This window comes from Schistocerca cancellata, chromosome 2 (genome assembly GCF_023864275.1).
Source record: "Schistocerca cancellata isolate TAMUIC-IGC-003103 chromosome 2, iqSchCanc2.1, whole genome shotgun sequence".
NCBI classification, from domain to species: Eukaryota; Metazoa; Arthropoda; class Insecta; order Orthoptera; family Acrididae; genus Schistocerca; species Schistocerca cancellata.
The window spans coordinates 29,241,633-29,267,361 of record NC_064627.1 but is presented as its reverse complement, the minus strand read 5'-3'; the positions used below and the strand labels follow the sequence as shown (position 1 = coordinate 29,267,361).

Below are 25,729 nucleotides of genomic sequence, written 5' to 3'. Positions count from 1 at the left end.
GAAAGCTGACTGGGGACATTACTCCTCCCTGGCGACCTTTCTGGACCACGATTTTCTCAGTTGTGACAGTCAGGTCGAATACCTCACAGCTGTTATCATCAATGCTGCCGAACGTTCCATTCCTCATACTGCCTCTTCTTCACGTCGCCTTTCTGTCCTCTGAGGCTTGTCGAGACGCTATCCGTGCTCGACGACGTGCTTTGCGCACCTTTCGCCGCCATCCTATGTTGGCGAATTGTATTGGATACAAACGACTCCGAGCACATTGCCGTAGAGTCATCAAAGACAGCATAAAAGCTTGTTGGGCCTCTTTCACCAGCTCCTTTAACAGCTTTACTCCCTCTTCTGTCGTCTGGGGTGGCCTGCGTCAGCTGTCGGCATTAAGGCCCACTCCTTGGTACCTGACCTGACTTCGGGTAATGAGGTCCTTTTTGATCCTGTGGATATCTCCAACGCCTTCGGCCGCTTTTTCGCGCTCCGCCCATTACCACCCTGCCTTCCTTCCCAGGAAAGAGGCAGAAGAGGCTCGGCGACCTTCCTTCCACTCGCTGAATCTGGAAAACTATAATGCCCCCTTTACTATGCGGGAACTCGAACGTGCACTTGCACTGTCCCGGTCCTCTGCTCCGGGGCCAGATGCCATTCACGTTCAGATGCTGGCACACCTTTCTCCGACAGGCAAAAGCTTCCTTCTTCATACCCACAATCGAATCTGGACCGAAGGTCAAGTCCCCATGCGTCGGCGTGACGCCGTCGTTGTTCCTATACCCAAACCTGGGAAGGATGGACACCTTCCTTCTAGTTACCGCCCCATTTCTCTTACAAGATGTGTCTGTTAGGTGATGGAGCGCATGGTTAACGCTCGGTTAGTTTGGATTCTTGAATCTCGACGGCTACTTACCAATGTCCAATGCGGCTTTCGTTGCCGCCGCTCCGCTGTTGACCACCTTGTGACCTTGTCGACATTCATCATGAACAACTTTTTGCGAAAGCGCCAAACGGTCGCTGTGTTCTTCGATTTGGAGAAGGCTTATGATACCTATTGGAGAGGAGGTATCCTCTGCACTATGCACAGGTGGGGTCTACGCGGTCGCCTGCCCCTTTTTATTGATTCCTTTTTAACAGATCGAAAGTTATGGTTACGTGTGGGTTCCGTATTGTCCGACGTCTTCCTCCAGGAGAACGGAGTGCCTCAGGGCTCCGTCTTGAACGTAGCCCCTGTTGCCATAGCGATCAATCCAATTATGGATTGCATTCCACCTAATGTCTCAGGCTCTCTTTTTGTCGATGACTTCGTGATCTACTGCAGTGCCCAGCGAACATGCCTCCTGGAGCGCTGCCTTCAGCGTTGTCTAGACAGCCTATACTCGTGGAGTATGCAAATGGCTTCCGGTTCTCTGAAGAGAAGACGATTTGCATCAACTTTTGGCGATATAAAGCGTTCCTTCCGCCATCCTTACATCTCGGTCCCGTTGTTCTCCCATTTGTGGAAACAACTAAGTTTCTAGGGCTCACACTGGACAGGAAACTTTGTTGGTCAACGCACGTCTCTTATTTGGCTGCCCGTTGTACACGTTCCCTTAATGTCCTCAGAGTTCTTAGTGGTTCATCTCGGGGAGCGGATAGCACTGTCCTGCTTCGCTTGTATCGGTCCATAGTCCGATCAAAGCTGGATTATGGAAGCCTCGTCTACTCGTCTGCTTGGCCATCCCTCTTACGCCGTCACAACTCCATCCACCATTGGGGGTTACGTCTTGCGACCGGAGCTTTCTACACTAGTCCCGTTGAGAGTCTTTATGCTGAAGCTGCCGAATTACCATTGACCTACTGGCGCGACGTACTGCTTTATCTGTACGCCTGCCAGCTGTTGTCAATGCCCGACCACCCCTCTTATCAGTCCTTCTTCGCCGATTCTCTCGACCGTCAGTATGGGTTGTATGTGTCTGCCCTGCTGCCCCCTGGAGTCCGCTTTCGTCGCCTGCTTCGACAATTGGATTTTGCCCCCCCGTACCACCTTGATAGAGGGTGAGAGCCCGACACCACCTTCGCTCCTGGCTCTGGTTCATGTTTATCTCGACCTCAGCTCGCTCCCGAAGGAGGGTACTCCGGCTGCAGTGAATTGCTCATGGTTTGTCGAACTTCGTGCGTGACTTGCCAGTCACACCTTTATTTACACTGATGGGTCCAAAACTGACGATGGTGTCGGCTGTGCCTTTGTCGTCGGGGCCGTCACCTTTAAATACCGGCTCCTTGACCAGTGTTCCAGCTTTACGGCCGAGCTTTTTGCTCTCCATCAGGCCGTTCAGTATGCCCGCCGCCACCGCCATTCATCGTATGTACTCTGCTCTGATTCACTCAGTGCTCTTCAGAGCCTTGGTGCTCCATATCCAGTCCATCCCTTGGTGCAACGGATCCAGCAGTTCCTTCATTCTTTTACTGTGGGTGGCTCTCCTGTCAGCTTTCTGTGGGTTCCCGGCCATGTAGGAGTGCCTGGGAATGAGGCTGCTGATGCTGCAGCCAAGGCTGCCATCCTCCTGCCTTGGCCAGCCTCCCATTGTGTCCCGTCATCTGACGTTAGTGGGGTTGTTTGTAAGAGGCTTGTGTCCTTGTGGTGGGATACTTGGTCCTCACTTCAAGGAAACAAGCTCTGGGCAGTAAAACCGTTCCCAACTGCTTGAACAACCTCCTCCCGACCATATCGGCGAGAAGAGGTCCTTCTGACCACTTTGCGGATTGGGCATTGCCGGTTTAGCCACCGCTACCTGCTCTCCCATGACCCAGCCCCGCAGTGCTCTTGTGGGCATGCATTAACAGTGCGCCATGTTTTATTGTCTTGTCCCCGTTTTAGTCAATCTCGTGTTGTCCTGTCTCTGCCATCTACTTTACAGGATATTTTAGCGGATGACGCTCGAGCAGCTGCTCGTGTTCTTCGTTTCATTACTTTGACTGGATTGTCCAGCGACATCTAACTCTTTCTTATTTTATCTCCATCTCTGTAAGAACTTTCTGGTGTCCCCCCCCCCCTTGAGTTATACTAGATTCTGTGTGCTCTAACAATTGTGATTCGGCGCTAATGACCTCAGTAACTGAGTGCCCTTAAACCCCAAACAAAAAAAATCTTCCACCTTTAGGGGCAATTTCCCACCCCTAGGACAAGAGAGTGCTCTGAACCTCTATCCGCTCCTCCGCCCTCTTTGACAAGGCCGTTGGCAGAATGAGGCTGACTTCTTATGCCGGAAGTCTTCGGCCGCCAATCCTGATTATTTATCAAAATTTAGGGAGCGGCGGGGATCGAACCCGGGACCGAAGACGTTTTGATTATGAATCAAAGACGCTAACCCTTTTTTTTATCTCATTTTGTTCGTTTTCGTTCGTTGAATATGCTCGGGGCGGTCGTCGTAAGACTTCTGTTTAAGTTCGTTGTTGATCGAATAGCTCAGTTTTTTTATTGCAGAGGGCTGCTAACCCTCTGACCGAACACGCTGAGCTACCGTGCCGGCACCCCTAGACCACGGATGATGATCTGCAGCCCACAGTAGGTGGCAGTTGTAATGGCACTTGCACTATAAACTTTCGAAGTGGTACACGTAAGACGATGCAATGCAGCAGAGTTGCTGTTAGATATGAGAAATGTGAATGTCACTTTTAAGTCGGCAGAAAGAGCGGAGTCTGGTGTGTCTATTGATTAAGAGAGGACATGAGCATTTTATCACTCTTCCTTTTGTAACAGATTTGTTAATAATACTGGATTCTGTGTTAATATAAATAACGTGAAGTAAAATACAGTGCCTGTCTAATCATTTGACAAACAGTTCATCTCACTGCGTCGAAATATGAGTTTCTTTCTTCAGGCAACACGGTGTACAATTAGCAGCTTCTATGGTGGCTATATTCAACACCACCGTCGAAGCAGAAAAAAACAGGCAATGTTTGCCGTCGAGAAGAAAATAATACTAAGAACATTCACTATTAAATTTCCTAGAAGGTTTAGTTCAGGATTTTTGTGGTGAGTGCTTAGCAGCCGCGCATAATAGTATTTGATTAACTTGCATTAAGACTTCACAGTTCAAAGTAATAAACATTTCCAAATCAAAAACTTTAATTCATCATCCCGTCAGTAACAAGAAATAGAATATAATACAACTGCTACAGCGTTAGTCCCACCGTAACTTGCACCTCTTCTCACTTTGAAAGCATTGCTTTGATTTGTCATTCAGTGTATGGCCAATAACAGCAATTTTTCAGGGTACAAAAAACGATATAATCTTTTTTAAAGTTGTTGCAGCATTGTACAAGCTGTATATCTGATTAAAGGAATGGCCTCAAACACTTGGACCCCGTAATATGAATATTTTGCTGTAAAATGTGTAAGTTATTTTTTAAAATATTGATAGCCTAGCGGGTGTAACACATAGGCGTATCTTTACAAATGTCACCTGTTTGCTTCTTTTACCGGAATATATTTTCACGTGTGAGTTTTTTCAGGAATAACTGCACACATCACAATCGGTATGTTTATCTACTTCAATCATCTGCTTTTACCATGCTTCGTTATATACCAATAGATAGTTAGTTAGTTTCGTGTTCCATATATCATTTTCACGATTAATCTTAATGATGTGAAATGGGGCTTTTTATGTTAAAATCAAATTTTTTTGGAGAAATGTGTCCATGCAGATAATTTATTGAATTTTTTGTTTGTTTTTGATTAAAGAGAGAGAAACTTTAGGAATTCATACCTACCGCCATCTACACATTAAAATAATAGATAGTCTCCTGCGGCATAAAAGGAGTTGTCAAAGAGAAAAGTTTTCAATTTATTTTCAAATTTCACTTTGCTGTGTGCCAGGCATTTATCACTGGACCACCTATCAAAACTTTTGGTTGCAGCGTTGTGAATTCCTCTTTGTGTTGCACACAACCTTAATGTGTCATAATTAATGTTATTCTTTTCTTCTGGTAATATGATTATGTACATCATTGTTCCTGTTGAGGCGCAAAGTATTATTTACAACAAACATCATGTGGGAATAACTATATCGTGACCGAACTGATGGCTACTCTCAACTCGAGCAGCAGACAGGCTGACGGAAAGAGTTCACGTAAGTGGTTTGGAAAAGCCTTCCTCAGAAAGGTAGCAGATCACACACACACATTCATACAATCACACACACAAAAATCACACACAGATGACAGCTCTCTCGGGCTGTTCAAGCCAGACTGTCTTTTAAAGATGTAAGAAATGGGATCAATGAATAATTGTCATTGGGAGGAATTAAGGGCATGAGATGCTGCACTAACAATCAGGGCAGTCATGTATCCGTTTGCTGTGCGGGGACGAGGCCGTTGATACAGTGTGGCTTGGATGTCGATAGCAGGCATTTTTGATGAAATAACTACCATCTCCACACAGCGAAAGCACTGTTTGCTATTCGGGATACGACCACGAAATTCGATAGATATCTCAAACGGTCGAGACTGGGCACGGGCACGTAAGAGTGGCATCATGGGAAAGTATCACTGTGGTTACCCATCTAGATATATAGATGGTGAACCTAATGTTTTGGGGTACGTAAGATGGCGGACGTCGGCTTAAAGTTTTTACGTGATGACAGCTACCTTATTTTCTTTTCTCCACAGTTACCACTTTGGGCTGCATGTATGATCCTTGCAATCAATGTTTCTGTGGGTAGTTGTTTGTGGGATTGCTTAGAAATTCAATAAAATTTTGTATGAAGTGTTTGTTTTTAATCCGTTTCTGTATTTAAAATGTCGTCACGTCGTTGTACTGTGTGTATGTAGATTCCCATTTCTTCAAGTACATTCATTGTTAAGCATTTAGTTACTATCTGTAAAATTTTCATTGCTAATTCCATTCATTCTGCGTTGGTGAGTGTCGTTCTTTAAGTGGTTGAAGAATATAGGCGGATCAGTGTTGCTAATTCTTCTGTGCTCCTCTCGATATCTTATCTGAAAGTGTGCCCTGTTTGTCCTTCGTAAAATTTATTGCGATTGCCGGCAATGGAGGGTGAAGCTTTGACAATGCCAGCCACTCGTGCTGGCGAAACGTCAGAAAAATCATTATATGGACGTCGGCCGAAGAACCCGAGACAGGAGCCAATAGGCAGTTTGTCAACAAGTGGCCACGAAAGCCTTAACCATTTTGTGTAACCATATAGCATCTTTGGCCAACTGTCACAACTGACAGTCTGTCAAATCTGACGATAAAACGTCAAATTACAAAAATTACGAGAAATGACTATTAACAGCAGCAAACAGCACAACAGTTTATAGCATAACAGTCGTAATTCACACAACGCTGTAATAGAAAGAGTGACAGCGACCACTGATGGTATATGGACGTAAGCTCGAAATCTGTATATCTAAAAATACGGTAACAGAAATTACAATAAAATAAATATATAATGTTACTTCGTAGACGGTCTGAAGATGGCAGTTTAAAGTCCTACAGCATCAATCTGGATTTCGTTACATAATGACTCTGACATATCTTCAACGCTGTGGGTCCATTGGATGGTAAATCCATGAGGTAATGTGCTTTGGATTGATTATCTTCTAGAGTGTGCCGGTATGCAGCGTGCTACACTGAGCTGATTTTATCCTTATTTCCTTAAATGCTATACGCCCTATAAAACATGAGACAAGTGTTAAGATATGCCAGGCAGACTTGCCATCTCAGTCAACAGTTTCCACTCCCGGTTGATTTCCCTCGAGAGCTGTTACCCGAGCACGTGCGGTTGCAGAACATTTTGCGGCTGCTTCATCTAAAGACTCGAATTTCAGCAAAAATTTTTAGGTCAGCTGCGACACTTGCCTGGAGGCCATTGTTCTCGAAAGACAAGAGCCGAATTTTAATTCCGTTAGAGCACACATTTAAAAAAGCCATTCCGCTGCAGAGCGAATGATTCTTTGGGGAATGTACATGTATATGTTTCTTTCCAGTGCTCCTTCCTTATTTACGTTATTCCATTTCCCAATAATCCCATTTTATTACTGCAATTGTCCGCTTGTGTCCTGTGAGCTTTGACCAATCTCACGTGCAAGTATTACCATCGCTAGATGAAGTTTAAAGACAAAACTTGCAGGTGCGAGTCGACCGTCTCTTGTTTCAACGGATGGTAACCTATTTAACTGCACCACACTTATTATGTTGCAACAGGCCCAATTTCCTTCTTCTACTTTTTTTAGTTCTTCGTCTATAGCAAGCTTGTAACTGCTTCACTTTAAAAACTGAGCACCTATTGTTCAGTCTTCGAATTCGTCTGACTTGTCATGGATGGAATCAGTCAAGTAGTGTACCCCAACGCTGAATCTACGAGCTCCCGCTGTGATTGTATTTCCGTGGTTTCCCTTGGCACATTAGTTCACGTCGAACTTCGTTAACGAATGTTTTCATCCATATTTTGTTTGTAGTGTGTATCCGGTCGTTAGTCTCAGTATGTCTAATCATTAAGGAATATCTTGACACAGTTCAGAAAAAGGAAAATGCCAGTGTAATTGGTAACATCAGTTTAAGAGAATTCTTAAATCTAATTATGAAACCTATGTCTTAAGTTGCTTCACTGTCCCTCAATATTGGTTACTGAAATTTTGAAGTTTATTTAATTGCATTGCATGCACGAATGTTGATTTCAAAATTCGTTTTTACCGTCAGAGTAACACTTCACATGTGGTACTTGTATGCTCTTTCCAAAATATCACATCGAAGTTTCACAAGATTTAGGCTAGTCAAATAAGAGATATCAAGGGATGCCCTAAAGATGTTGTCAGTATTCTTCTCGATGTGTGATCATGGCATTCACTGTTATTAGTCGCTCTAACTGTCCATTATTCACGTGGAGAGTCACTGTTACACTTATAAATTTTGGCATTACGAGCTTTCAGGTCAAGGACACGACAGACCTAATTTTGGGAATCTTACACTGCTACTTACCTTTAGCTGTTAAGCGGAGTATTATGTCATTCTTTGTAGATCTGTGACTGGTAAAGGAAAGGTTACAGAAAAAGGTGACTGATAGGTGTTTCATGTCTTAACCGAAATTATCAGTTTACCTAATGTCAGAATCGATGTGATTAGCTTATTGTGTAACGAGTATCGTGTTGCGTTTCACCCATTTGCTAAAATGATATCTTTTTCAATATGTTTTACTGCAGCGTGTTATGGAATCAAGTTGACCCTTATTGACATTCAACATTGATGTCAGACTAAGTGTCAAGAATTTTTAAGAAAAGTGAAGAACAACTTCAGAAGCAAGCCAGTAATTTAGAAACTGAAAGGCGTAGTCCAGTGTTACTGTAGATACCATGGAACACGTTGATTCCAATCGTTAAGTTAGGTAAAAATCGAAAGGATAGAAAAAAGTACTTGATGAAATTACATAAATCACACTTCCTTGTGTAGAGATGACTGTCTATATTAACCGAAAAGTCACACAAGTTTACCTATCGACTCACCAAAAAATGCAGCATTACAAATCTAAAATAAAGCATACATCGAAGTCATCAAGGATCTGTCACATTAAAACGTTCCACCAATACTGAAATTGGATGGAAGTGGCCGAGAGCTAACGGTGGATGCAAGTACGCTCATATTTCAAACGGACATCAAATTCTGATACACATATGGTAAAAGAAACACCGCTAGACGCTCACCCACTTACCCACACAACCACCCACCATGCTTGTGTGACACCTACGATTTAAGAAATACCAGCAGTAAATACGTGTACAGAACAACAAATTTTAACCTTCCCTCATCAAAATCTTATACAGTCTCCATGCCCACTACGTGCAATTACGTCATTACCGGAACTGAGTAAATGTGCACATTTCTCTTGACTGTAATATAACATATAGAAAAAAAACATGTCACTAGCGTTGTGAGAAACAATTACAAAAATTAATTCCATACTTATGGCTGTAATTTATATCATGCATCCCTTTTTATATTGGAATATTTTGTAGACTCTTTCACTGTGGTGTGTATTTGATACACATTAATATGTTTTTTGTGTCATTTAAATGCAACCTAGATGTAATGCACGTTTTTCCGCAGATCACTGTCAGCGAAATGCCAAATATATTAAATCTACTGCAGGAGTCATTACCTTATAATGGTCAGACTTAAATTTTTGCTCATAAGAATTCAAAGTAATATCTCATTTCTGTTCACTGATGTCTATTTACTATGTTGAGCTGTTCTGAAAGACGACCAAGTAATTTTTACGAATGTAACTAAATGAATTAATAGAATTCAACATACGAATGTATAAACGTACATACAAGTAAGACAAATTTGCAAAATTGTGCTATAGTAGTTTTCAAACAGAAAATTCAAGAAAATGTGAAATACTAATTTAATTAATAGTCCATAGTGTTTAATGTGTGAGACTGTTACAGTAGTCGGTTTATTACATCTGATATTTTCTTATAAAAAAACAGTAGTGTTGTTTACAAGACCAGCGTTCACATACCTGATACCTCCAGTAATATATCACAACATTTTGCATCAGGCACTACAAGTATTCATCAACACCGAATAACACTTGCATCTCACGTCTGTCCCCTCCTTGAGCCTTCATAGTTTCTTAATTTGTAAAAGTATTCTTTCACGTCTGTCCGTACATGTTGCCATCACCATTGCAGTCCCAGCAACTTCCATATCCTTTTCTATTATTTCTGGATCACAGAACACCACCAACCGCAGTTTCGTAACTTGTTAATTCGAACTAACATTCACCATTACAAAAATTGTTCTGATGTTAAAAATATGTTCAGTGGGTCGCAAAATAATATTAGTTTGAATTTATACTTACATCTCCGGTAAAAATTATTTTTCTCCCATTACATCCAGAATTTTAGTGATTAGTCTTCCATTAATGTGTCAAAAGTACGAAAATAGCCTGCTGGTAGTAAAAATCGAGCTTCCTGTCATGTCACCAACCATCTCTTCCTTTTTAATGTACTCACACTCTCATTCCAAAACAGTACAAAGTAAAATTATTCGCACGCAAGTATTTCACGTCAATCTCAAGTGATGTAATTTCCTCGATACTTCACCTTACTTTCATTTTTAATCCCCTACGCACACAGAGGGGTACTGTAAATTTAACGTGTCTATCTTTTTATGTGTGTGTGGCAGAATACGGTAGAGTATGGATGGTGTATTACGGTACAGACCCTAAAAAAAAGAAAACAATGGTAAAATGTGATGACAGTGTTTAACGCATTTTGTTTCTAATAATAGCTTCAAAAGAGAATTGCAAAGTATTCTAAATGTAAAAATGTTTTAAATAATAAAGGTCGACACCTAGTACAGAATTAAAGTATTGTAGTATTGCTTCTCAGTCTCTGCAATTCTGTTAAAGCCCATCGGTCATTAGGATGATTAAATAGCTCTCTTTGGTTGGGTTCACAAATTGCAGCCCCCTGTAAGCTTTCTACGGCACGTAAGACCACGTAAGCTAGGTCTTTTGCAGAAGTACTTTGGTTTAAATAAATGACAGATTATTCTACAGTGGTCTCTAGCAACTTATGGATAGTAATAGACCAAGTTAAAATTATGAGAAAAATTCTTCTTTCGATATTGCCATACTCTTTGAGACCTTGAAATGTCAGACTGTGGGCCTATATTGGAATCCGTCCGTCATTAAAATTCCCTCCAATGGACTTGTCGAATTCTAACGTTGCTATGGAGTATTGTTTAAACGAGATGGAGCAATGAACTGCGCAATTCTGCCACGTCTTGCAGAACTTTGCTCGGGAGTCTCCTTTAATATAGGCCAAACTGTAGTTTCTTCATCCCTGGCAAGCCTGAGGGACGTTGATCTGGAGTTTCATTATATAATGAAACACTGGTAGACACGGAATTTTTCGTTTGATGTAAACTACGTTAACCACTAGTCTCTTTTGAGCTCTGGAAAATCTTAGTCGCCGCATCTGTGTCCAAGCGACACTACCTGACTTTTCTTGTTTACGCATTCCAACCCTTGGATTAAATTGAGATATCAAGAACTGGTATCTTTCAGGAGTATTCTTCTCAGGCTGCGCTGATTTGCTTCTTCTGGCTTCATTTTGAGCTTTCTTACTGTCACCCAAGATCCATTTTAATGCTGTGCAGTGATTAGAAGTAACACCTGAAAAGAACTAGACAGCATTACATAATTATTATCTTCAACAAAAACTATACAGTATAATATTAATGTACACAAATTTTAAACTTGTTGCTATATGAATACACTGAGGCGCCAAAGAAACTGGTGTAGGCATGCTTATTCAAATACAGAGCTATATAAACACTCGCAATACGCCGCTGCGGTCGGCAACGTCTATATAAGACAAAAAGTATCTGTCGCAATTGTCAAATCGGTTACTGCTGCTATAAAGGCAGTTTAACAAGATTTAATTGAAGAATGAGATTTTTACTCGGCACCGGGGTGTGCACTGGTATGAAACTTCCTGACAGATTAAAACTGTGTGCGGGACCGAGACTCGTACTCGGCACCTTTGCCTTTCGCGGGCAATTGATCTGGCAGAAGTGAAGCTGTGAGGACGGGGCGTAAGTTGAGCTTGGGTAGCTCAAATGGTACTTTCCCGCGAAAGGCAAAGGTCCCGAGTACGAGTCTCGGTCCGGCACACACTTTTAATCCGCCAGCAAATTTCAAAAATGTCTACTAGTACAATATAATGTTTAAAAAGCATAAAATAAAACTTCGGTTTAAAAATTTAAAAAAAAAAACTGGCACAAATATCCTCTAAAATTGAGTTTGAACGTGGTATTATAGTCAGCGGACGAACGATGGTAGCGACGAAGTGGGAATTCATTTCACGAGAGTACCGTGAATATCTGGAATCTACGAAAATACCACTTTAGCATCAGTAAATTATTATTGATTCGGCTTAACCTACTAAAAGCACACTAATTCAGCCAAAAAATTACTCTAAGAAATTAAAACCGATGATGTGTTTGTAGTCAGCCAGCCTAAGTTGCCTACTAAACTCAATCAATCAGGTTCATTCACAAAAGATCAAAAAGGATAAATGAATAATAATTTCAGGTTTAAAGTCAAAACTGCGCATGCGCTGTCGCATTGCCAAAATCTTGCAACTGTAATAATGTTAATGAAAATACGTCTATTTCATAGATATGCAGATTTCAGCGAGGCAAGATCTCGCGTCTCAAGTTCGTGTTTTGTACCCGACTGTACGTGTGTTAATGTGGTATAGAGTGACGATCGTACCGTGTCTACTAGTACAATATAATGTTTAAAAAGCATAAAATAAAACTTCAGTTTAAGAATTTAAAAAAAACTGGCACAAATATCCTCTAAAATGTAAAAAAAATTACGTTTTGCCGATTTAAGTTTAATACAGGTGGTAATATTTTGATCCAGTGTTTGTCGCGTTGGTGGACCGCTAAGTAGGAAAAAATTAATAACAGTATACATCTAAAAATGATAAAGTGTGAAACATAAATGCAAGTAAGCAAACCAGGCAATGTGGCTACATATCGAAACAACAATACAAAATCGTTAAGTCTAAGTTTTAATTAATTTACTCCTAAAAATTCTTGTCCACCGCTCGTGGTCACGCGGTAGCGTTCTCACTCCCGGAGAACGGGGTCTCGGGTTCGATTCCCGGGGGGGGGTCAGTGATTTTCACCTGCTTCCAGATGACTGGGTTTGTTGTGTCGTCTTCATCATCATCCCCATTACGTTCGGAGGAAAGCAACGGCAAACCACCTCCATTAGCACCTTTCCTAGTACGGCGGTGCGGGTCTCCGGCATCGTTCCCCTACGCTCTGGCAAGAAGCATCGGACTTCATTTCGATTAAATATTCTTGATATAGACACAACTGTCAACGACGGCTGCCCTCACGCTTCTGCCCGTTCGGGTCGCCGCAGTTGGTCACACACTATTCACCGCATACCGCGCACCGAGCGTAGTTTAATGAAGTGTGAGTTAGAACGCTATCGTCAGACCATTGAAGGACGTGAGCCTCGTAAAATAAATTACTACATCGAGCTAATTTCATACGTAATTATGAGAAAATGTGACGTAAAATAGTTAATTATAGTCTTTAAGAATATTAGGCTAATTAAAGATAGATTGGTTTTCATATTTTATGTAATAAGTATTTATGACTTCACTAGACATTTTGATAAGTAAATGTGGGATGGACGGGAGTGGAAGAGGTGGCACCAACAGAAGAGGCTTATACATAGCAATAGTGAAAGTACACTGTTCCAGAAAGGACAGCTGTTGCTGACATATTTTCTATTATTTTTTTAGCGCTCCCCTGACGCGACGAGGCTGGGATCAAAATATTACTACTTACATTAAACTTAAATGGGCAATAAGCATTTTTTTTATTTTTAGACTTTTTGGTTTTTTTAATTTTTTAATTTAATCTTCATTCAGTTCTGTAACCTTGTTACCTGTCTTAATTTGTTCTGTCCTTGCCTTGTAGGATTGCTAATATACCATACACTTGGAGCAAGTTTGAGGAATAAAATAATATTCTCAAGAGGTATTTAATCCACCTTACATGCGTTACGAAGATTACATTTCCCCCCTTTAAGTTTCTTTGGACTTCTTAAGACAGTTATCTACAGTACTTTTTGTTTTCTATTTACATGCTGCTACTTGTCAATTTAAACGCCTGGTAACAATTGTATTCTGAGTTATTTCACATAATGGCAACCTTCGTTTCCCTAAAAGCCTCCGCAGTTGGTTATGTCCACGCTAATGCCGTAAGCAGAACCAGAGCACACCTGAAAAGTCGACGTAGTCATAATACTGTTGGGCGCCTTCCTGTCGCTGCGCCAGTCTCTGCTTCCACGTCAAAAGAGATCGCAACAGTGGCTGCCTGCTGACACAGTCCGTGGTGCCCCAGAAGTCGGCGTACTGCCTACATCAACATGTGTGTCCACGTCTGTACACGGACTCCGGGAGCCACGGTACGGCGCGTGGCGGAGGGTACCCTGTACCACCACTAGTCCTCTCCTGTCCTGTTACACTGGCAAACAGAGCGAGGGGAAAACGACTACGTTCGAGCTCACATTTCTCGTTTACCTTCGTGGTCCTTACCCGACACGTATGTTGGCGGCAGGAGAGTCGTTATGCAGTCAGCTACAAACAGTGTTCCCCGTAAAGGAAGTCACCTTCCCTCCTGGAATTCCCATTCGAGATCCCGACGCATCTCTGTAAGGCTTTGCGTGTTATTCGAACCTACTGGTAATATATCTAGCAACCCATCTCTGAATTGCTTTGATGTCTTCCTTTACTTTGACCTTGTGTGGATCCCGAACACTCTAGTTTCACTTACAAGGGAACCTCCCCATCGCACCCCCCTCAGATTTAGTTATAAGTCTGCACAGCGGATAGGCCCTGAAAAACTGAACACAGATCAATCGAGAAAAGAGGAAGAAGTTGTGTGGAACTATGAAATAAATAAGCAAAATATACAAACGGAGTAGTCCATGCCCAAGATAGGCAACATCAAGGAGACTGTGAGCTCAAGAGCGCCGTGGTGCCGTGGTTAGCGTGAGCATTTGCGGCATGAGAGGTCCTTGGTTCGAGTCTCCCCTCGAGTAAGAAGTTTATTTTTTTATTTTCCGACAATTATCAAAGATCAGGCAATCACACATAATTAACTTCGCTCTCCAAAATTCCTGGACATGTTCAGATTTGCTTGGACATATACATGATCTGACGGTCCACACACGGAAAAATATGAAAACATTAAAAACATATGTTTTGACAGACCACAGGGAAAACTGTGCGACTGTGAAACTGTTGCATTCATTTGTTGCAGTTTATGTGACAAACTCTTATGTTTTCATCACTTTTTTGGGAGTGATTATCACATCCACAAGAAAACCTAAATCGGGCAAAGTAGAAGAATCTTTCTACTCATTCGCCAAGTGTACAAGTTAGGTGGGTCGACAACATATTCCTGTCATGTGACGCACATGCCGTCACCAGTGTCGTATAGAAAATACCAGACGGATTTTCCTGTGGAGGAATCGGTTGACCTATGACCTTGCGATCCAATGTTTTCGGTTCCCATTGGAGAGGCACGTCCTTTCGTTTACTAATCGCACGGTTTCGCGGTGCGGTCGCAGAACACAGACACTAAACTTATTGCAGTGAACAGAGACGTCAATGAACGAACGGACAGATCATAACTTTGCGAAAATAAAGAAAGTAAAATTTTAAGTCGAGGGAAGATTTGAACAAAGGACCTCTCCTTCTGCAGTTACTGACGCAAACCACGGGACCACGGCGTTCTTGAGCTCACATTATCCTTGATGTTGCCTATCTTGCTGATGGACTACTCAGTTTGTACATTTTGCTTATTTTTTTCACAGTTCCACACAACTTCTTCCTGTTTTCTCGATTGATCTGAGTTCAGTTTTTCAGGGCCTATCCACTGTGCTAACTTATAACTAAATCTGATGGGGGTGCGATGGGGAGGTTCCCTTGTTAGGAAAAATGGTTCCAATGGCTCTGAGCACTATGGGACTTAACTACTGAGGTCATCAGTCCCCTAGAACTTAGAACTACTTAAACCTAACTAACCTAAGGACATCACACACATCCATGCCTGAGGCAGGATTGGAACCTGGGACCGTAGGGGTCACGCGGTTCCAAACTGACGCGCTTAGAACCGCACGGCCACACCGGCCGGTGCACTTAGGAACAAATCGCACAATCCTCCTGTATGTGGTCTCCTTACAGATGAACCACACTTTACTAAAATTCTCCCAATAAACCGATTACGACCAATCGCCTTCCCTATCACAAACCTCACGAGCCCGTCCCATTTCGTATCGCTTTGCAGTGTTACACCCTGGTATGTAAACGACTTGGCTGTGTCAAGGAGGACACTATTTTCTCTGTATCCGAACATTGCGGTTTTTCCCCACGCATATGCATTAATACACTTCTTTTTTTTTTTACATTTAGAGCTAGCTACCATTCATGAAACCAAACAGATTTTTGCCATCTTGTGTGCTGTGCTCCGACAGTCACTCACACTCGACACCTACCCGTACGCCACATCACCATCAGCTAACAACCCCAGATTGCTTCCTACCCTGTTCGCCAGACCATGTTCGTCTACAGGAAACAACAGTGGTCGCATCACACTTCCCTGGGTCACACGTGATGAAACCATTGTCTCTGATGAACTCAAGCACAAAATACTGGGTTCTATTCCTTAAGAGGTGTTAGAGCCGTCCACATCCCTGGGAAACAATTCCATACGCTCGTAATTTCGTTAAAGGCTACAGTGGGGACCATGTCAAATGCATTTCCTAACTCCAGAAATATGGAATGTGCCTGTTGTCCTTCATCCATGTTTTTCGGCATATCATGTGAAAAAAGGGCAAGGTTTTTATAACATTCCTAATTTTGAGAGTCCGTTCTTTTACCTTTCTTACGTGTAGGAGTCATCTGCCCTTTTTTTTCAGGCATTTGCAACCTTACGCTAGGCGAGAGATTTGCTGTAAGTGAAAGTTCACTAAGGAACTGATGCCGTATATTATTCTTCGTAAAACGGAATTGGAATTCCATCCGGACCAGGCGACTTACCTTTTTTTGCAATACTTCCAGTTATTTCTCTACTCCATGGATGCCTATTCCTATGAAATCAATACGGGACTCTGTGCGACTGTCAAACAATGGTATGTTTGAATGATTCTCCTGGTGAACGGTTCCTTAGACGCGAAATTTACAACTTTAGCTTTCGTTTTGCTATCTTCTACTGCCATGTCAGACCGATAAACGAGTGACTGAATGGAAACCTTAGACCCGCTTAACGATTTTACGTAGGACCAGAATTTTCTCAGGTTGTCGGCCACATATCTTGTTAAGATATGAGAGCTGTAGTTGGGGTGTTCTCCGTACTTAGATATTGTCACAGACCCACTAATCTCATCTAACATTTGCCTGTGGCCATTTGTGCGCTCTCTTTTCAACTGAGAGTGCAACAGCTTCTACTCCCTCAGCTTTTTTCGAATTTCTGTGTTAACGACAGTGGGTGTTTTCATTCCTTAACCGACATACTTCTCCAGTGCACGAATTACAGACTGTTTAAACCTTGCACACAGTTCCTCCACGCCCATCACCATAGAAACTTCACGATGTCAATTAGTTGTCTAGGTGAAGTGCCAACACCTGCTTACCTGCTTTTTCCATTACGTGCGGGCTGCCGAAGTAACTGCTCTAGATAGTTTTAGGAAATCATGTTTAAAACTGCTTTGCAGGACTATCTGTCTGAACCCCTGCAATTAATCCATAGACGTCCCAGTCTGTACTCTGTAGGTAAAAGTCGGCACCAGCTAGTATTGCATAATAAGGGTATTTGCGCGATACTGATCGCATGCTTTCTTTGAATGACTCTAGAACTGTTACAGCGGAAACGGGTGGCCGGTTGAAACATACAACAATTAACTCAGTTTCGTCTAGACCTGCTATGCGCGACCGCATAACTTCACTGGCACACTCAATAGAGACTCGTCAATAGAGAAAATATTTTTTTCAGTTGCAATGAAAACTTTCCCTCACATAGCGTATAATCTGCCTTTCCGATATATGCCCATGTGCATACACGTCTTGATGGAAAAGAGTCTATTTCCTGCCTGAAGGTTAGTGATGTGGTTATGTGTCAGTGAACGGCCGACCAGAAAAAGTGTCTCTCTCTTCCCTGGCGCAAGTCACGTGGAATTGTTCAAATTCTATCAGTATGACCATTCTGAACCCGTCAGATGTGTGCTTGTATGGAAGTCGTAGGCTCCTAGCAGCAGTAGTACGGAATGATAAACCACACTGACTTTAGGCCAAGATCATTCTGCTGCAGAATTCCGAAAAAATGGTGGTAGACCCATGTTCTGTTTGGACGAGGCACAACACAACAGTTATGTTTGAGACTTCTCAATCACAGACTCTCTGTGACTCTTACTTTATTTGAGCAATATACATGGAAATATTCCAACTTTCTGTTTTCAGTCAGGCTGACATTCTAATTAGCTGCGTATCCAAGCGCTATGTACACATCATTGCTATTTTGACATTTGCTAGCTTAATAATGTTGCAATCTAAACCTCCAGAGTAAACGTTTTCATAGATTTTCCGTCAAGACCCGCCCGTGAACGTTTTTCTTCGTTTTTGGGGTTTCATGGATATCTCATCTTCATACAATCAGCGAAAAAGTAAATAGCCTGTCCTTAAATGTATTACGACATCTCCCAGCGTACATTACACGTTCAGTACTGCATTGCCACTTTTGTCAAGTTAGCATTGTGCTGGCATTATCAAAGTTTCCAGAATGAGATTTTCACTCTGCAGCGGAGTGTGCGCTGATACGAAACTTCCTGGCAGAATAAAACTGTGTGCCCGACCGAGACTCGAACTCGGGATCTTTGCCTTTCGCGGGCAAGTGCTCTACCAACTGAGCTACCGAAGCACGACTCACGCCCGGTACTCACAGCTTCACTTCAGCCAGTATCTCTACCTTCCAAACTTTACAGAAGCTCTCCTGCGAACCTTGCAGAACTAGCACTCCTGAAAGAAAGGATATTGTGGAGACATGGCTTAGCCACAGCCTGGGGGATGTTTCCAGAATGAGATTTTCACTCTGCAGCGGAGTGTGCGCTGATATGAAACTTCCTGGCAGATTAAAACTGTGTGCCCGACCGAGACTCGAACTCGGGATCTTTTCAGTCTGCAGCGGAGTGTGCGCTGTTATGAAACTTCCTGGCAGATTAAAACTCTGTGCCCGACCGAGACTCGAACTCGGGATCTTTCATTATCAAAGTTGTTCAATACAATGGAAATGGAACCCGAAGGCTTTAGTAATCAGATTGCATGCAAATTAATTGTACTATACGAAAAAGGCAGACATTTAATTGTTGATTACTTGCACGGAGTACAGTCAATGCCGTAGTTAATTTTCCGTCACGTTTATAGGTCTCTCATGACACTCTGTCCTGCAAGATATCAGCAGGCACTCAATCAGTGCGACTCCGCTGTGTCCACAGGTGAAACTGGGGATTGCGGAGCGGACGCGCACGCTGGAGATCGTCGGCTTCAGCGTCTCTCTGGCGGCGCTCCTCCTCTCCCTCGCCATCTTTTGTCGTTTCAGGTGAGTCCAGATCAAATGTGGAAAGCGTTTAACCACTAACTTTTGCATTAACTAGTGCACGTAACGATCATTGCATGTATTGGGTTTGGCGCATGCGCTCTTACATGTGTGTGTGTGTGTGTGTGTGTGTGTGTGTGTGTGTGTATTGAGGGGGGGGGGGGACGATTTTGACACTCGGCATCCAAGTTCTTGGGGGCATCTGGAACTATGAGCCTGCGATGCTGTGGAAGGGGGGATGTATGTAGCGCTCGGTGTCTGCCTGAGCGTTTCAGTCGCCTCTTGTATTAGCGGTACATAACCTTCAAGGAAAATTATTCCTATATATTGAAAGTTGTCATAATAAAATTAATATGACTGTCGTTATTTATTAAATGTGTTCTTTGCCAGCAGAAAATGACTATTGTTTATTGAAAGGTATTATAATACAAATAACAAAAGTTTTGTTTGCTGTAACGTAAGCTAACTGTACGGTTACGTAAAGTTTCAACATGTTGTTGTTGTGGTCTTCAGTCCTGAGACTGATTTGATGCAGCTCACGATGCTACTCCATCCTGTGCAAGCTTCTTCATCTCCCAGTACGTACTGCAGCCTACATTCTTCTGAATCTGCTTAGTGTATTCATCAATTGGTATCCCTCTACGATTTTTACCCCCCGCGCTGCCCTCCAATGATAAATATGTGATCCCTTGATGCCTCAGAACATGCCCTACCAACATGCCCTTCTTCTATTCAAATTGCGCCACAAGCTCCTCTTCTCCCCAATTCTATTCAATACCTCCTCATTAGTTATGTTATCTACTCATCTAATCTTCAGCATTCTTCTGTAGCACCACATTTCGAAAGCTTCTATTCTCTTCTTGTCTAAACTATTTATCGTCCATGTTTCACTTCCATGCATGGCTACACTCCATATAAATACTTGCAGACACGACTTCCTGACACATCTGAATTCGTAAACTCTGAATACAAAAATTCGACTGCGACAATGTGCTGCAAATTCTGACTGCGAGAAAGTAACTTGAAAGTGGTTATTTGGTTTACTGTCTATTTAAGCATTCGTAGTGTCAAGAATACTGTCTGAAACCAACACTCTGAATCATAAAACTTTGAAAGTGATAAACTGGCCCTGGATAAACTCAAAGTTCCCTTTTTTTCACAATTTAATTTTCGGTTACCTATTTCTTTGCTCTCGTCTCGAAAGGGCGTCCTATTTGCTGAGCTACAACTAACTACCCCCATGAACCATGGACCTTGCCGTTGGTGGGGAGGCTTGCGTGCCTCAGCGATACAGATGGCCGTACCGTAGGTGCAACCACAGCGGAGGGGTATCTGTTGAGAGGCCAGACAAACGTATGGTTCCTCAAGAGGGTCAGCAGACTTTTCAGTAGTCTGGATAATTGACTGATCTGGCCTTGAAACACTAACCAAAACGGCCTTGCTATGCTGGTACTGCGAGCGGCTGAAAGCAAGGGGAAACTACGACGGTAACTGTTCCCGAGGACATGCAGCTCTACTGTATGATTAAATGATGATGGCGTCCTCTTGGGTAAAATATTCCGGAGGTAAAATTGTCCCCCATTCGGATCTCCGGGCGGGGACTACTCATGAGGACGTCGTTATCAGGAGAAAGAAAACTGGCGTTCTACGGATCGGAGCGTGGAATGTCAGATCACTTAATCGGGCAGGTAGGTTAGAAAATTTAAAAAGGGAAATGGATAGGTTAAAGTTAGATATAGTGGGAATTAGTGAAGTTCGGTGGCAGGAGGAACAAGACTTTTGGTCAGGTGATTACAGGGTTATAAATACAAAATCAAATAGGGGTAATGCAGGAGTAGGTTTAATAATGAATAAAAAAATAGGAGTGCGGGTTAGCTACTACAAACAGCATAGTGAACGCATTATTGTGGCCAAGATAGACACAAAGCCCATGCCTACTACAGTAGTACAAGTTTATATGCCAACTACCTCTGCAGATGATGAAGAAATAGATGAAATGTTTGACGAGATAAAAGAAATTATTCAGGTAGTGAAGGGAGACGAAAATTTAATAGTCATGGGTGACTGGAATTCGTCAGTAGGAAAAGGGAGGGAAGGAAACATAGTAGGTGAATATGGATTGGGGGGAAGAAATGAAAGAGGAAGCCGCCTTGTAGAATTTTGCACAGAGCATAACTTAACCATAGCCAACACTTGGTTCAAGAATCATAAAAGAAGGTTGTATACCTGGAAGAATCCTGGAGATAATAAAAGGTATCAAATAGATTATATAATGGTAAGACAGAGATTTAGGAACCAGGTTTTAAATTGTAAGACATTTCCAGGGGCAGATGTGGATTCTGACCACAATCTATTGGTTACGAACTGCAGCTTGAAACTGAAGAAAGTGCAAAAAGGTGGGAATTTAAGGAGATGGGACCTGGATAAACTGAAAGAACCAGTGGTTGTAGAGAGTTTCAGGGAGAGCATAAGGGAACAATTGACAGGAATGGGGGAAAGAAATACAGTAGAAGAAGAATGGGTAGCTCTGAGGGATGAAGTAGTGAAGGCAGCAGAGGATCAAGTAGGTAAAAAGACGAGGGATAATAGAAATCCTTCGGTAACAGAAGAAATATTGAATTTAATTGATGAAAGGAGAAAATATAAAAATGCAGTAAATGAAGCAGGCAAAAAGGAATACAAACGTTTAAAAAATGATATCGACAGGAAGTGCAAAATGGCTAAGCAGGGATGGCTAGAGGACAAATGTAAGGATGTGGAGGCTTGTCTCACTAGGGGTAAGATAGATACTGCCTACAGGAAAATTAGAGAGACCTTTGGAGATAAGAGAACCACTTGTATGAATATCAAGAGCTCAGATGGCAACCCAGTTCTAAGCAAAGAAGAGAAAGCAGAAGGGTGGAAGGAGTATATAGAGGGTTTATACAAGGGCGATGTACTTGAGGACAATATTATGGAAATGGAAGAGGATGTAGATGAAGACGAAATGGGAGATAAGATACTGCGTGAAGAGTTTGACAGAGCACTGAAAGACCTGAGTCGAAACAAGGCTCCGGGAATAGACAACATTCCATTTGAACTACTGATGGCCTCGGGAGAGCCAGTCATGACAAAACTCTACCATCTGGTGAGCACGATGTATGAGACAGGCGAAATACCCTCAGACTTCAAGAAGAATATAATAATTCCAATCCTAAAGAAAGCAGGTGTTGACAGATGTGAAAATTACCGAACTATCAGTTTAATAAGTCACAGCTGCAAAATACTAACGCGAATTCTGTACAGACGAATGGAAAAACTGGTAGAAGCCGACCTCGGGGAAGATCAGTTTTGATTCCGTAGAAATGTTGGAACACGTGAGGCAATACTGACCTTACGACTTATCTTAGAAGAAAGATTAAGAAAAGGCAAACCTACGTTTCTAGCATTTGTAGACTTAGAGAAAGCTTTTGACAATGTTAACTGGAATACTCTCTTTCAAATTCTGAAGGTGGCAGGGGTAAAATACAGGGAGCGAAAGGCTATTTACAGTTTGTACAGAAACCAGATGGCAGTTATAGGAGTCAAGGGGCATGAAAGGGAAGCAGTGGTTGGGAAAGGAGTAAGACAGGGTTGTAGCCTCACCCCGATGTTATTCAATCTGTATATTGAGCAAGCAGTGAAGGAAACAAAAAAAAAATTCGGGGTAGGTATTAAATTTCATGGAGAAGAAATAAAAACTTTGAGGTTCGCTGATGACATTGTAATTCTGTCAGAGACAACAAAGGACTTGGAAGAGCAGTTGAACGGAATGGACAGTGTCTTGAAAGGAGGATATAAGATGAACATCAACAAAAGCAAAACGAGGATAATGGAATGTAGTCAAATTAAGTCGGGTTATACTGAGGGAATTAGATTAGGAAATGAGACACTTAAAGTAGTAAAGGAGTTTTGCTATTTAGGGAGTAAAATAACCGATGATGGTCGAAGTAGAGAGGATATAAAATGTAGACTGGCAATGGCAATGAAAGCGTTTCTCAAGAAGAGGAATTTGTTAACATCGAGTGTAGATTTAAGCGTGAGGAAGTCGTTTCTGAAAGTATTTGTATGGAGTGTAGCCATGTATGGAAGTGAAACATGGACGATAACTAGTTTGGGCAAGAAGAGAATAGAAGCTTTCGAAATGTGGTGCTACAGAAGAATGCTGAAGATAAGGTGGGTAGATCACGTAACTAATGAGGAGGTATTGAATAGGATTGGGGAGAAGAGAAGTTTGTGGCACAACTTGACTAGAAGAAGGGATCGGTTGGTAGGACATGTTTTGAGGCATCAAGGGATCACAAATTTAGCATTGGAGGGCAGTGTGGAGGGTAAAAATCGTAGAGGGAGACCAAGAGATGAATTCACTAAGCAGATTCAGAAGGATGTAGGTTGCAGTAGATACTGGGAGATGAAGAAGCTTGCACAGGATAGAGTAGCATGGAGAGCTGCATCAAACCAGTCTCAGGACTGAAGACCACAACAACAACAACAACAAACTAACTACTGAGACACGCCCGGTGAAAAAAAGAAAAAAAAAACTAATACACAGAAAGTTATTGTTCTTCTGTGCAAAAACGTAAGTATTTCTAACAGCAAATGAGACATTTTCAAAAATTCAACTCATACAAAATGACATTTAATATTGAACGGTAATTCGTATCCTCAAATTCAGATGGAAAATTATGCATGGCTTTTTATCTTTTCCTATACTCAAGTCTCTGGATGTCTGAACCAAGAATCCGTAATTACAAGCCGCCGCAATAAAGGACAAACTCTATAAAATCCGTGAAAAATTTTTGATGTTGCAGCGCAAGACTCATGCAATGAATTTAAATGAACACATTAACGTATATTTCAGGAAGTCAAGCTCCAAAGTGGCCACAAATTAAGAAAAATATTGTCTCCTTACGAAATGCCAGTTGTAATATCACCATCTCGTAAAAGAATAACTTTTTACAAGATGGTGATTTCACATCTGGCGTTTCGTGTCCAGCCAATATTTTTTCTTAATTTATGGCCAGTTTTTAGCTTGATGTTCTACAGTATATGTTAATGACATACACTCAGTCACTTGAAACTTGCCTAAAAGGCCGAAACCTGGGACGTAATTAAATAAACAAGAATACAATCAAGTGGTGGGTGGTGGGTTCATTTGAAAATTAATTAAATCCTCTTTTATTATTCGTCTATATAACAATACTAAAATGTTGTTCTCAAAATGCTTAAATATCTTTCCTCATCTCAAATAATTAATCAGTAAATAAACATGCCTCACTTCCCGAGAAGGTAACTGCAACCGTAGCACTCGGGCTATGCCGTAACGCTACTCACTACACACCACTGCCAACGCGTGTGTAACCTCATCTCACCATTAACAGTGCGCACAATCTCCTGTGCATCTTGCAAAGCAGAGATGGTCCAAGCAAGCCTCCAGGCCACACAGCATCTCTGACGACACTGCTGGCTTATAATTTCAAAGAGTACAATGGCGCTTACGCGCACATGACTTATAAATAATAGAGAAATGCCCTTGAAATTATCTACAGTCTCTTACCACTATGTGTCGAAAATAAGCTCACTCACACTCCACCCTAGTTATACACAGATAAGTCGTGAGAAAATTCCAGCAGGATTTTCACAAACTCGACTCTCATATACACATGGACATGTAATCATGAGGGAAAGATTCTGAAGGCCAGGCCTCGAGAAATTCCGCGTGAGAACCTTTCCTAAAGAATGGCGCAGGGCGGTACCAGGACTGTCTTCAGTCTTTGAACTGACGTAGTTATACCTAATTCGATAAAGGAATTTTAGCCGCAATCGACTTTCTGTTTGCGTTGTTCGTTCATTCTCACAATAAAAGGATGAAATTAGGCGAATTGTGCAAGGGGTGAGAATAGAAAATTTTTCCCACACTTATTTCCAACCTGAACTGATTTTTCCTTCTCATGCACTATTAGTTGTGTATTGAAAAGGAACGCTATTCTCGATTTCCACCTTGATGACTGCTTTAAAAGTATCTTCGACTAGCAACGAACGTAAACATGCGTGTATGAATGCATGGTTTCGTTGCGATACAAATTAATAAAAGTTTCTCGCGCTTCCAGCCGAGTCAGGTGATTAAAATCCCACAAGCCTTCAACCGAGCTCTCCCCAATCGTTATCAAGTGGTAAGACTGACTGCTGTGTCGCTTTTTTTTTCTTTATTGTGATTTCATTCCCTTGCCCCATATGGGCAGGGGAGGGCTGTCAGCAGCACAATCCGCCGCTTTTCAGCCGAGTGACACGACAACTAATACAAGAATAAAATAGTACATACATAAGGAGATAAAAAAGGGGAACATAAAACAGAGTAAGGGGAGAAAATGGAGGTATAAATACACTGACATGTAGGCATTCATGGGGGACAGTTAAAAAAGTCACCAGGAAGTTAAAAATCACAGTTGGCGATTCTTAAAACACAGAGAAGACAATGGATGCTCATGCACAGGTTAAAAGTTGGCCACACTATTAAAAACACTCCGAAACAACACACTTAAAACC

At 42.0% G+C, this 25,729-nt stretch overlaps 1 protein-coding gene across 1 annotated transcript in view; it reads left to right on the top strand.

Moving 5' to 3' along the window:
- LOC126150417 (PDF receptor-like) overlaps window positions 1–25,729 on the top strand; it is a 435,326-nt gene that overhangs the window by 262,089 nt on the left and 147,508 nt on the right. Inside the window, exon 4 of the mRNA XM_049915876.1 lies at window positions 19,065–19,168. Coding sequence (XP_049771833.1) covers window positions 19,065–19,168 — 104 coding nt within the window. The remainder of the gene's footprint in view (window positions 1–19,064; window positions 19,169–25,729) is intronic.